Source organism: Pinus tabuliformis, chromosome 8, assembly GCF_031772625.1.
Source record: "Pinus tabuliformis cultivar Carrire ecotype Pingquan chromosome 8, CPIR1, whole genome shotgun sequence".
NCBI classification, from domain to species: Eukaryota; Viridiplantae; Streptophyta; class Pinopsida; order Pinales; family Pinaceae; genus Pinus; species Pinus tabuliformis.
Window position 1 is genome coordinate 1,902,181,937 of NC_142294.1, and position 12,509 is coordinate 1,902,194,445.

Genomic DNA, 12,509 nt, shown 5'->3' on the forward strand with positions numbered 1-12,509 from the left:
TTTATTTTTTAATCCATTAAAATAAATCTTTTTCTTTGTTTAACATAATTGATAAATTTTTCTTATCATCAAATTTGATATAGTATTTAGTTTTCAAATTTCCAGCCCTATTACCATCCACCTTCCTCATCTGTGATTGGCTTTGTATTCATTTGAATCTGTACAAAATGATTAATAAAATTGTAAAAAGAAGCGTCTAATTTGATGTAATATTTTGTCTTCAGTTTCCAACCCTACTACCAGCCACTTTCCTAGTTCGTCTGGGTAGCTGTGCTTTGCTTTATATTCATTATAGCTCCTATTGCCTGGATATAGAGGGCAACAAATAGGTGCGGCAAGAGCTTTACAACCCCACGAGCTGAGCTTGTATTCTCCGTCCACTCTTTCGCCTCCACCTGCTCTCATTTGCTTTGGTTTACAATTCCAGGCCCTTCCAAGCATATTGATTTAATATATATACATATTTGTACATTTTGTGGGTTTGCTGAAAACTGTGGTTTAACTTAGCGCCGTGTGGACCCTCTTTTGTCGGTCTGGAGCTTTTGTTCCATAAACAAGGTATGCCCTTTTCGAAATCAGAAACTGATATGTTCCTGTTATTGTGTGCCGTCTGTGGATCTCCATAGATTTCTTGTTTTTCTGATTGTAAGTTTTATTTCTGCCGTTTGAGATCAGATTGTAACCTTCGTTTTTGCCTGTCAGATTCCTCTGTTTTGTCTTGCGATTCTTTTTACGAGTAAGATTCCTCTGTTTTGCCTTAAGATTTCAGCAACCCTCTTTTTTGATTTCAGCTACGTGGTCTCCAGCGCCCCTGCAAACTCTTTGACGGCCGGTTCCGCAAGTTTCCAATGGATTGCACATTCTGGATACGTTGGTTGGTTCGAATCCGTGCAACTTCCACCGATCGCGGGCAACGGAACCGTCGGCAGGACTTGAAACAGCGGTGATCTGTAAGTTCAGATTTTGCGTGTTATAGACATCTCTCGTAATAATTGCTTATTGAATCTGTACCGAAGGGCCTTGTTTATGGGATCTGTATGATCTGGAACACAATTATCTTCATTCTTTCTCTTAATTCCAATTAATTTTGGACATTTTGTATGATGCCGTGGAGTATTTATCCATATTGGGGTTTTCTCAGTTCTGCTTACAATATCAGGCACTGTTTTTATGTTTTTTTTTTTCCATTTTGTTTTTGTTGTTGTGGCTGTTCTCCAATATTATTGCCGATCAAAAGATTGGACATGTGCTTCTAACTGCATACTCTGTTTGGCAAACAGTATAGATTTGTAGGTTGGATTGGCAAGCAGGATATTTGTAGGGTTTGTAGACATTGAAGTACTTATCAATTCACAATTGCATCGGTTAGCTGTTTTTCATTCAAAAGAGTGGTGATTTTTTTAATTGAACGAAACGGATATCAATTTGTGCAGTTCGGTCATGGATGATAGTATCAAGCTTAGGAGCAAATCAAAATTGAGCTGCAAAAATAATAGAAATATTAGAGTAAACTGTAATTAAAAACATAAGGTGAACCCATACAGATCTGATTACCGGAGCATATCCTCTGACAGATATCTGAATCTGAGCAGGTCAAACAAAGTAATTTACAGAGTATAGCTTAAACAAATAGCAAATTTGATCATTGAAACAAATTGTCTCTTACAGATATTTGACTCGGGGCATGTCGAACAAATTAATTTTAGGAGTCTGCTTTCTCGTCTCGTATCTTGCTCTCATTTTTATTCGATATATATTAATACCTCCATAGATTCATTTTAAATAGAGCTTCAATTTCTTTACTTGCAAATTCAATTTTTTTTTAAATAAATTACCTAAACTATAAAATAAATCTCTAAACTCAGTAAAGCAAATCTTGTTAATCCAATGAATAATAACAAATACACCCGTGTTCTCAAATAGAATCTTTTAAAACCATTGAATATATGCCTCCGTACGAATGACGCAGTGTAACATGCAGATGTAAAAAGGATACGTCCACTTGTGTTCTGATATAGGGTCCTTCAAAACCATAATCCTCTGAAAGAATGACATATTGTAATTAGTAGAGGTAAATTAGGCACTGATTCGTTGAGGCGAGCAAATTATTGAGACACATAAAAGTTGTGTAGCAATGTTAATCATGGTCATTATAACATTTGGAATTTAATTTTCCAAATTAAAAATTAAATGTGAAGTTACAAATCGAAAATTTGAATTATTTTTTTCAAAGATTTTAACTCTGAAATATGCTAAAAGTTTCAATCCTGTTTGCCTTTAGCTCACAGAATAGAATAGTTTGTATGTTAATTTTCACGCAATAATTTTTCTTTAAATGAATAAATGACAGATATTTTATTTAATTTTTAATAAATATTTTATTAGCTATGAGGGTGAATTTATCTAATTATTTTATTTATTTTTAGATAGTTAGTTTATTAATTGTATTTTTATGGATAAATTTTGTGAATACGTTTTAGCCATAAAGCGAAGGTAAATCTGTCCATTCATATATATATGAAATCTTTCTATAGGTTTGGCGAAAATATCTGTTAGTTGATTTCTATATCTTCAAATTTGAGGAAATATGTCACCATTGTTGCATGAATAATGTGACAACTAATGTTAATGTGCTTTTTTTTTTGTGAAACACATGATTCTTTGATAATGCAATTGTTGAGTTGTTGCCACCAAAAAAGGAAGTTGGTTCATTTTCTACAAGTGTAATATCCTTCAAAAGTATTATTTGTCGTACTTCTTGGCATGCTACGATAGTAATTGTTACATCTTTTGCTTTCATAAAAGACATGGAGACAATGGGTTGTTTCTTAGAAATCCATAAGATCAAATTTGTGCCCATATGAAAAGAGTATTTTGAGGTTATTTTAGTATCATCAATATTTTTAGCAAAAACATTGTTTGAGTATCTTGCAAGTGTGTTGTCTTTAGAACTTGTGTACCAAAATCCATAATCAATTGTACTTGCAATATACATCAAAATACTTTTTCCAACTTTCAAGTGAGATTCCTTGGGAGACAACATAAATCTAGATATGTAACCAATTCCATGCATAACATCAGGACTAGTTGTAGTAACTTACATGAGATTGCCTACAGACCTCTTATATAATGTTAAATCAACTATTGGTCCATCATCTAGCTTGTTCAATTTTGTTCCGATGGCAATAGGTGTCTTTGCTAGTTTGCATTTGTCCATCCTAAATCTCTTTAAGATATTTGTAGCATAATTTCATTGACATATGAAAATCCCTTAAGCATATTACTTGACTTCAATTCCTAGAAAATACTCCATGAGATCAAGCTTTGCTATCTCAAATTATGTTTTCATAACAATTTTGAAATAATATATCAATAGATTCCTGGTATATATCAATGCCATCAATATAAATACACTATAATCATTTTACCTTAATCTAATTTGGTATAGAGAGTGGGCTCATTATTTCTCCTCTTGAACTGGCTGTTGAGTAAATATGAACCAACCTGACTATACCAAGCTCTTGGAGCTTCCTTCAAACCATATAGGGCCTTCTTCAACTTGTAAACTTTGTAGTCTTGGCCATTTACTTCAAACCCTAGTGATTGATCTATATAAAACTCCTCTTCTAGTTAGCCAATTTAAGAAAGTTGACTTCATGCCCATCTTGTAAATTGGCCTTTGATCTAGGATACAATGAATAACACAACTCTAATAGTATCAAACCTAGCTACTAGAGCAAAGGTTTAACCATAGTCAATACTTAGTTGTTGAGCAAATCCTTTAGCAACTAACCTATATTTCTCCACCTTGCCTTTCTCATTCAATTTTTTCTTGTACACCCAATTAGAATCAATGTTGGTCTTATCTATTGGGAGATCAACAAGATTCCATCTCTCATTCCTTTCAAAAGCTTCAATATCTTCATTCATGGCTTGTACCCAAAACTCTTATTTCATTACCTCTTCAAAGTAAGTAGGCTGATAGGATAATAAGGAATAATGAGCTTATCGATCCATGTCATCGCATTAGTCATATATTTCCCTTAAGTTCATATTTTGTTGATTTCTTACCAAAGTTTTTGACTCACAATTGGAAGGACTAATTCTCTAATTTCTCACTGAATTTGTTGACTCTGTGTTGGAAGAACAATCTTCTTGTCTTTGCTCCTATAACCTTTGAAATCCTGGTGGAGGGACTTGCTATATTTAACTTTCATCTATTAGTAGAGATGGATTTCTACTATACATTCCTTCATTCTCTTGATCACTCCAAGACTTTTACATCTCTTCCCACCACAAACTTCTTAGTGATTGGATTAGTCTGTAGGCTTTTGAAGATTCATTGTACCCAATGAAAATGCATTTTCCACTTCTTTTGTCAAATTTCCTTAACTCTTCTGTGACATCTCAAACTTCTTAGTAATTGGATTAGTCTATAGGATTTTGACTATTCACCCAATGAAAATACATTTTCCACTTCTTTTTATCAAGTTTCCTTAACTCTTCTATGACATGTGCATAAAAAATACAACCAAACAATATGAAATGAGAAGCACTTGATTTGTGCCACTCCATGCTTCTCGAGGCACTTTACCTTTCACACTGTTTGTTGAAGATATATTCAATATGTAAATTGAATAAGCAATAACCTAAACCCAAAAATCGTTGGATAGATTTCTAGGTTTAAACATACTCATTACATAATGACCTAATTCTTTTGTTTAGCCACTCCATTCTATTATGGTGTATATTTGGTGGTGAATTATATTGTTACCCATCCCAAAGTTTGACTTGCTTTATTTGCGTGTGAACTTCACAAAGAAGAATGATATGAAATTTCCAGGATACAAGGAGAAGGATATGAAATTACCACAATCTTGGCTCAATCATTCAATTTACACCAAAGAGAGGATACAAAATTACCAGGTTACGAAATTACCAAGATATGATTGCGGCTGCAAAAGTTGTTGTGTTTTCTAATAGAAGGTATTCCACTTCCTTCCTTAACATTTGGCCAATCAGGATAGTTATACAGGTGATGTTGCTCCTGTATTTGGAATTGAAACTACATATCTTGCAACTCTTGCAACAGATTGAGTCTGTAGGAGCATCTTAGGATCGTCTGTCTACTGCATCAACTATAGCACTCTAGTAGTTTTCGTGTTTGCCAAGCATTTTGAGATTGAGTCTGTAGGAACATCTTAGGATCCTGTCTACTGCATTAACTATAGCAGTGTAGTAGTTTTCGTGTTTGCCAAGCATTTTCAGATATGATGTCAAAGATGTGAAATGACAAGTGATTATAAAGCACATATGTCATCAAGATGGAAGGTTATCAAGCCTAGATGTCATAAACAGGGAAAGAATGGAAAATAGAAAATGGAAAATTAATGGATTTAAACATTTATGGCTAAACATTTTTGCCCCCTAACAAAAAAGAAAAAAAGAGTTAGTAATGTCTAAAGTCTAATAGTTTTAGACACAAAATTAATATAAGCTAATATGTGTAGGTGATTTGGTAAGAGGCCAAATAAGACTTCAAACCATAAATTTTAATTAAATAATTTTGGTTAAAATTATTATAATAATTTTAAAACATTATATAATTTTTAAAATTTTGGTTTAAATGCACATTAATACATAGTTCAAAATAGATTATTATAATCCTAACACATTAATACACTTGAATTACTATAATCCCTAACCGGAAAGGCATGGACTAATAAAATAAATCTTAACCAAAATGGAAAAATAATAATATAATTATATTCATATTTTCTAATTAATTTTAAATAAGTGTAAATAATAATAATTATATTCATATTTTCTAATTCATTTTAAATAAGTGCAGAGTACCCTCTTGATAGAGTGATTGTTGCATTGCATCAACGTCGAATTCTTTCAAAATTGTAAAATATTACCGACTCTCGTGCTCTAGTATTTAGTAGCCGTGAACAGAGGTATGTGTCTCCTCTGTCAACCTGCTCAGCCTATCGTGGCTAAGTTTGAAAACAAAAAAAATTACATAGCCGATATACATGCTGTGGAAGTGTCGGATAGTATGTTCTATTAATCCTGTGGGATGTCGGAGAATGACGCTAAATTATTCAAAAAAAGTATTATTTTAGATACAAGTTAACTGCTAAATATAAAGTTAGCTCCCTTTCACAATTAAACGTGGTAAACCGTATTTTTACTCGTTCAATAATATCAATGCTCATTTTTGTCCATCTCTTCTCATTGCTGTCATCGATCTCTCTTTCAGGCGAGGCGTTCCTCGTCTTCAATCGGGACAACACATCTCTGTCTGCAGGACGTCATACTTATAATGGAGCAACAGCCAGGTGCGTACCACGTTTTCCTAAATCACAGGGGGCCCGATCTGAAGAAAAGCCTTGCCAGCCTCATCTATAATCGCCTCACAAATTGCCACGGGCTGCGTGTCTTCCTCGATAAGGATGAGATTCGCACGGGAGATACTATCTCAAATGCAATCCACACCGCCATTCAGAGTGCCTATGTTCACATTACCTTTTTTTCTGAGCGCTATGCTGAATCGTGGTGGTGCTTGGAGGAACTGTACTGGATTTTAAGATCATATCATAAGCACAACAGGAAGGTTATTCCGGTGTTCTGTGGTGTTCAGCCTGCAGACCTTCGTCACATTGAGAGCGGATGTTATAAAAATGCCTTTGATCAACACCAAAGCAAAGGGAGAGTCTCCACGGAAGAGATCACAAAATGGAAGAAGACCCTCAGCGAGGCCGCGGATATTTCTGGCATATTCTTCAAACCCAACGAAAGGTGAATACATTCTTTTTTTCATTTCTTACAGAATCTAACTGATATATAAAATTCCTATCTACTATTCTCAATTCTAGCCATAATGAGTCAATATATCTGTTCTGTATGCCATTTTCAGTGACTATGGGGAAATTTTGGAGGATATTGTGCGAAAAGTGTTAGAAGAGGTATTTAAATGGGGATCATTATATGTCGCCAAATGCCCAGTCGGCCTCGACCATGTGGCGGAGCATCCCCTGATCAATAAAATTCTGAAACAAAGCGATGTCAGCGACACAATGATTGTGGGGATTGCGGGAATGAGCGGAATAGGAAAAACAACTCTTGCTAAATATCTATACAACCTGAGACGTCTAAGTTTTAATGGAAAGTCATGTTTTCTTTCTAATGTCAGAACAAAAGATTTGGCTAAGCTGCAAGAGAAGCTCCTTTCTGATCTGCTTGGCTATACTCAGGATTTGCAGGATATTGACGGTATTGGGAAGCATCTTTTACGACATTGTCGCATTCTCCTTGTTTTGGATGATGTTGATCATATCGATCAAATAGATGGTCTTATTGACATTGATTCAGTGGGGTGTGGGAGTCTCATATTGATCACAGCTCGTGATAGAGGTTTACTGAGCCGTTCTTCCGCAAACACTTTATTATATAATGTAATGCCATTAAATAGACTGCACGCCAGAGAGCTCTTCTGCCAACATGCTTTTCGTGAATCGAAAGCATCCGAAGAATTCGAAGATTTAGTGGAGGAGTTCTTGGAAATTTGTAAGGGGTTTCCTTTGGCATTAAAAGTTTTGGGGGCACACTTTGTTGGCAAGTCTGACAAAGATTACTGGAAGCGGCAGTTGAAAAGGTTCTCTACAACACTGCATGAGGATATACTACAAACACTAAAAGTTAGTTACGATGCTCTCAACGGTGAGGACAAGGAAGCATTTCTGGACATCGGCTGCTTCTTGGTGGGAGAAGAGACAGAATTAGCAATTAGAGTGTTGGAGGGATTATACGGCAGCAATATCGTGCACTCCCTTGAAAGGCTCCATCAAAAATGCCTTGTGGACTTCCATTATGACGTTCAGTCGGATGATGAAATTGAATGCAGGAAACCGGAGGATCCAGTAAGTATTATATACGTGTCTCTTCTAGGTTTACAAACCTTCTCATCTTACCTTTGCCGTAACTATTTAATTTAATTTGTTTCTTCAGATGATTGGCGACGATGATCCCTCCGTAAAGTATCGGGGTTATAAACTTGCAATGCACGATCACCTTAGGGAACTGGCCAGACATATTGCCCGACAAGAGTTTCCCGTGTTGCCAACGCTTAAACCGCTTCGGGTTGGCTCCACCAATGATATAGTCGAATTGAGTAAATCCCACGTATGCGTGATTACTTTTAGCAGTATTCATATATTTATTGTCGTAAAGATTGGCCTTCCTTCGGTAACAAGCCTAATCCAGTATGTTGCTCCACTTTTATTAACTTTATTTGATTGTCAGGGCGTATCACATTTACCAATGCGGGGAATTCGCACCTCGAAAGATGAGCGTTTATCGGATTTCGTCGGTTTCAGAGGCGAATGTGTCCATCTATTCGTGCTGGAATTCCCTGTAGATTTGTCGTCACTGCTGGTATCATTGAAGCTCTCGGCTGAATTGGTATGGCTTCGTTTGCGCAATTTCCGGTTTGGGTCCGTACGTTCTCATCTTTTCATTCGTCTCCCAAAGTTGAGCGTTTTGGAACTTCAGTGTCATAGAGACAATATCGAACAGTTTTTCCAAAACTTTGATCTGACTTCTATGGATCACAATTTCAGTAAGGTAGCACGTCTTGACCGATTCAATTAATGCAGAGTCTTTTATTATGAGAAAATGAAACTAACGACCTCAGTTACAAGTATTGTGACATAATCTTAAACACTTGTGGATGTATTGTGCATAGACAAATACATTAATCCCATGTTCAAATTTCTCTCCATATTAACAGATCCAAGATTCCATATTCATATAAATTTTAAAAATCGTATAATCTGAAATACGGACCGATTTATTAAGCATAAATACAGTTAAAAATATTCCAATTTCATATTTCTCTCTACTTTGACAGATCCAAGATTTCATTATGTTAAGAGTTTTTAAAATCGTTATCGTTTGCAATCAGCCATGTTCGCGCTTAAATGAGTTGAACATTAGCGGAATGGAGTACGAACTTCCAAGTACCTCGAGCAGCAGCTCGACGCTCCATGCCGGACATTCGATGAAAGTTTCAGAAAATTATAGCTCGTCTGCCGTCCAGCAAGGTGGCATGCCACATCTAATCAGTTTCCTAAAATGGACTGGATTGGAATACTTGTGTAAGATGGTGTTAACAAATCTAGCATCTCTACAATCACTTCCAGTTAATTTTGGGGAACTTGCAAGGTTAAGACATTTAGATCTATCTGATTGCACTAATCTGACAGAACTGCCAAAATCATTCTCCAAGTTATTGCATCTGCAGTATCTGGCATTACGAGGATGCCGGAATCTGTTCATCCCGCCGGATATTTTGGGACGAATTTCCACACTAGAGTATGTTGACTTCAAAGGATGTGCTCAATTGGTAGCCTTGCCAGAGGGAATCCCATATCAAAGGCATCTGAGATATCTGAATTTACTATCTACCTGTTTGTCACAGTTACCCGAGGAGGTGGAACGACTCGGCAACTTAAAACAACTGAGAATAGGGAGCCCAGAGTTGACGAGTTTACCACGTTCTGTGGCCAGTTTGAGAGGATTAACAGATTTGATTGTGATGGGATGCCGCCGTCTAGAGTGCCCCTCACCAGAAGGAATTTTAGCGCCGAATATCCAATTTTTGGCAGTAGATTTTTGTCCAATAGAAAACTTCAGTTTTCAAAAGGATCAGCGGACCATGGGCGTTCTAAGAGATCTCACTTTGAAGAGAACATCCATATCGGAGATATGTATGGCTGAAGGTGTTTACCCCCGGCTCCAAACAATTAATCTTTCAGAAAATATTCAGTTAAAGCAGATTATCGGCTTGCCATCAACATTAGTAAGAGTGAATCTGCAAGACTGCTCGCAGTTGGAGACACTGAACCTTTCAGGTCTCGTGAACCTTAAATTTCTCAACATAAATGGTTGCATCGGGCTGGAAACCCTTAGTGTAGGAGGTCTGACATCCGTGGAAGAGATTGAAGCAGAGAGGTGTTGGTTAAAGCAGATTATCGGCTTGCCATCAACATTAGTAAGAGTGAACCTGCAAGACTGCTTGCAGTTGGAGACACTGAACCTTTCAAGTCTCTTGAACCTTAAATTTCTCAACGTAAATGGTTGCATCGCGCTGGAAACCCTTAGTGTACGAGGTCTGATATCTGTGGAAGAGATTGAAGCAGAGAGGTGTTGGAAGCTGAAGCGAATAGAAGGAATGAGTAGCCTAAAATGTTTGAATTGTCTAAAGATTTCAACAGACAAAAAAAATTTCTGGGAAGAAGTCTGCAGTTTTTTGGTGAATATCTCTGCTCATTACACCAAACATTAATACATATAATTTATTTATTTTAAATTTCTGTAATATTCTCTGCTAATTAAGAAACCTTGAGTATTCTAGTGGTGTTCAATCAATGTGTGGTGGTCCATCGATGAGTGTCTTAACTCATTCTAACTTGAAACAATATTACAATTTATAGATTTTGTTGTTCTAATGGAACTTGTCAAATTTGTGCAGAACTCGGCCCCTGACGGCCGTTTACCAAATTTCATGTTGAGTGGAAAAGTGGATGATGAGATGGTGGGTGTTCAAGTTTTTTAAAAGAACTAAATTGTTTTGAAGCATAGTTAAATTGGATTTTGAATGGGTCAACTGAAATGCTTGTGCAGGACGAAGGACAAATTCGGCAGAATATGTTTGAACTTCAATCTATTTTCCACTTTGAAAGCTTGAATTTTGTGTGTAATAATACAATTAGCACACAGGATTCCAACCAACGCTATTGGACACTGCAATGTCCGCATAGCTTTATCTATCAGTCCCGTGGGATATTGTGCTTTATCACCAATGATGTCGGTGGATATTCAGTCCGCGTGGCATTTGGCTCTAACAGTGACTTCCCCTTGTGGATATCGAAGGGTAGTGAGAGCGGTGGAAGAAGGCTTCATGTATTTATGTGGAATCCATATTCAAAATGGTTGGAGGAATATTCGAAATTGGTCCATAATACCCGTACATTATGGCTGAGTTTTGAGTGCGATGCGAGTGTAAGTGAATTGGATAAAGTTCTGGTGGGAGGGCTATGTTGGTCGTCCGACTACTGTATGTCGGACTACTGTATGCCCGACTACAGTATGTCGGACTACAGTATGTCGGGCGTCTTCTTTAAGAAAATCATGGAAAAATTTGCACCCAAAAGCTCTTGGTGAGTTGCGTCACTAATTAGGTCGATAAAAGGGTCATTAATGAGTGGAGATTGAACCATTATATGATCGCACATAGGTTCCATTATGACATATATTTCCCTTAAGCTCATATTTTGTTGATTTCTTACTAATTTAAGTTTTTGATTCACAATTGGAAGGACTAATTCTTTGATTTTTCAATGTATTTGTTGGCTCTATGTTGGAAGAACTATCTTCTTGTATTTACTTCTGTAACCTCTAAATTCTTGGTGGAGTGACTTGCTATATTTAAATTTTCACCTATTCATTTATTAAGAGAGATGGATTTCTACTATACATTTCTTCATTCTCTTGATCACTACAAGAAATTTACATCTCTTCCCACCACAAAATTCTTAGTGATTGGAATATATAGTTTGTAGGCTTTTGATTATTCATTGTACATAATGAAAATGGATTTTCCAGTTCTTTAATCAAGTTTCCTTAGCTCTTATGTGACATGTGCATAGGAAATACAAAAAAAAAAAAATCTGAAATGAGAAGCACTTGATTTTGTGCCACTCCATGCTTCTCGAGGTACTTTACCTTTCATACCATTTGCTGGAGACCTGTTTGATATGTAGATTGAATAAGAAATAACCTAAACCCAAAAATCATTAGATAGATTTCTAGTTTTAAGCATACTCCTTTCCATGTATATAATGACATAATTCTTTTTTTAAGCCACTCCATTCTATTATGGTGCATATCTTGTGGTGAATTATCATTTAATTCCTTACTGTCTACAAAAAATTGTGAACTCCTTTGAGTTATACACTCCTCCATTTGATCTGAGAACTTTGATATATTTGTCACTTTACTTTTCTCTTTTAGTGTTAAATTATTTGAACTTTGTGAGTGTCTCTTGTTTGTTTTTGAGGAGATGCACAATTTTTTTGGCTGACATTAGCAATAAATGTTAGGAAATAAAATTTTACACCAATGGACTAAGTTTGCATAGGTCCACATACATTTATGTGGATAAGTTCTAGATACTTCTTGGCTTTGTACAAGGCTTTTGGTAAACTATCTCTCTGATGCTTTCCAATATTGCAACTATTGTAAGTGTTGGTTTCCTCATTCAATAGGGGTCGTCTCTTAAACAGTGATTACTTTTCCAAGAGACTAAGAATCCTAAAATGTATGCAACCATACCTAAAATTCCACAACCAAGTCTCATCTATGCTTGAGACATTTTGTGCATATGACTGTAGCATATTTACAGTTCTCAAATTCAATGGGAACAATCTATTCTTGGTCATTTG

At 36.0% G+C, this 12,509-nt stretch overlaps 1 protein-coding gene across 2 annotated transcripts; it reads left to right on the top strand.

Moving 5' to 3' along the window:
* The first annotated feature begins 248 nt into the window (after positions 1 to 248).
* On the top strand, positions 249 to 11,415 carry LOC149244020 (uncharacterized). 2 transcript variants are annotated; one of them, XM_089374714.1, is made up of 9 exons: positions 250 to 558; positions 792 to 950; positions 6,266 to 6,804; positions 6,923 to 7,925; positions 8,014 to 8,187; positions 8,308 to 8,628; positions 8,969 to 10,318; positions 10,538 to 10,600; positions 10,690 to 11,410. In XM_089374714.1, the coding sequence occupies exons 3-9, from the start codon at positions 6,329 to 6,331 to the stop codon at positions 11,227 to 11,229; spliced, it is 3,927 nt and encodes a 1,308-aa protein (XP_089230840.1). In that variant the 5' UTR covers positions 250 to 558; positions 792 to 950; positions 6,266 to 6,328; the 3' UTR covers positions 11,230 to 11,410. The 2 variants fall into 2 exon arrangements, with proteins under 2 accessions (XP_089230839.1, XP_089230840.1); XM_089374713.1 differs by having other exon boundaries at positions 249 to 558; positions 8,014 to 8,628; positions 10,690 to 11,415.
* The last annotated feature ends 1,094 nt before the right edge of the window (positions 11,416 to 12,509 follow it).

Excerpts from the sequence above, each read along its gene's own strand:
- LOC149244020 (XM_089374713.1), top strand. The coding sequence starts at position 6,329 with ATGGAGCAACAGCCAGGTGCGTACCACGTTTTCCTAAATCACAGGGGG. Across the intron at positions 6,805-6,922 it reads TTCTTCAAACCCAACGAAAG|TGACTATGGGGAAATTTTGG; the intron begins GTGAATACATTC and ends TGCCATTTTCAG. Across the intron at positions 7,926-8,013 it reads GCAGGAAACCGGAGGATCCA|ATGATTGGCGACGATGATCC; the intron begins GTAAGTATTATA and ends TTGTTTCTTCAG.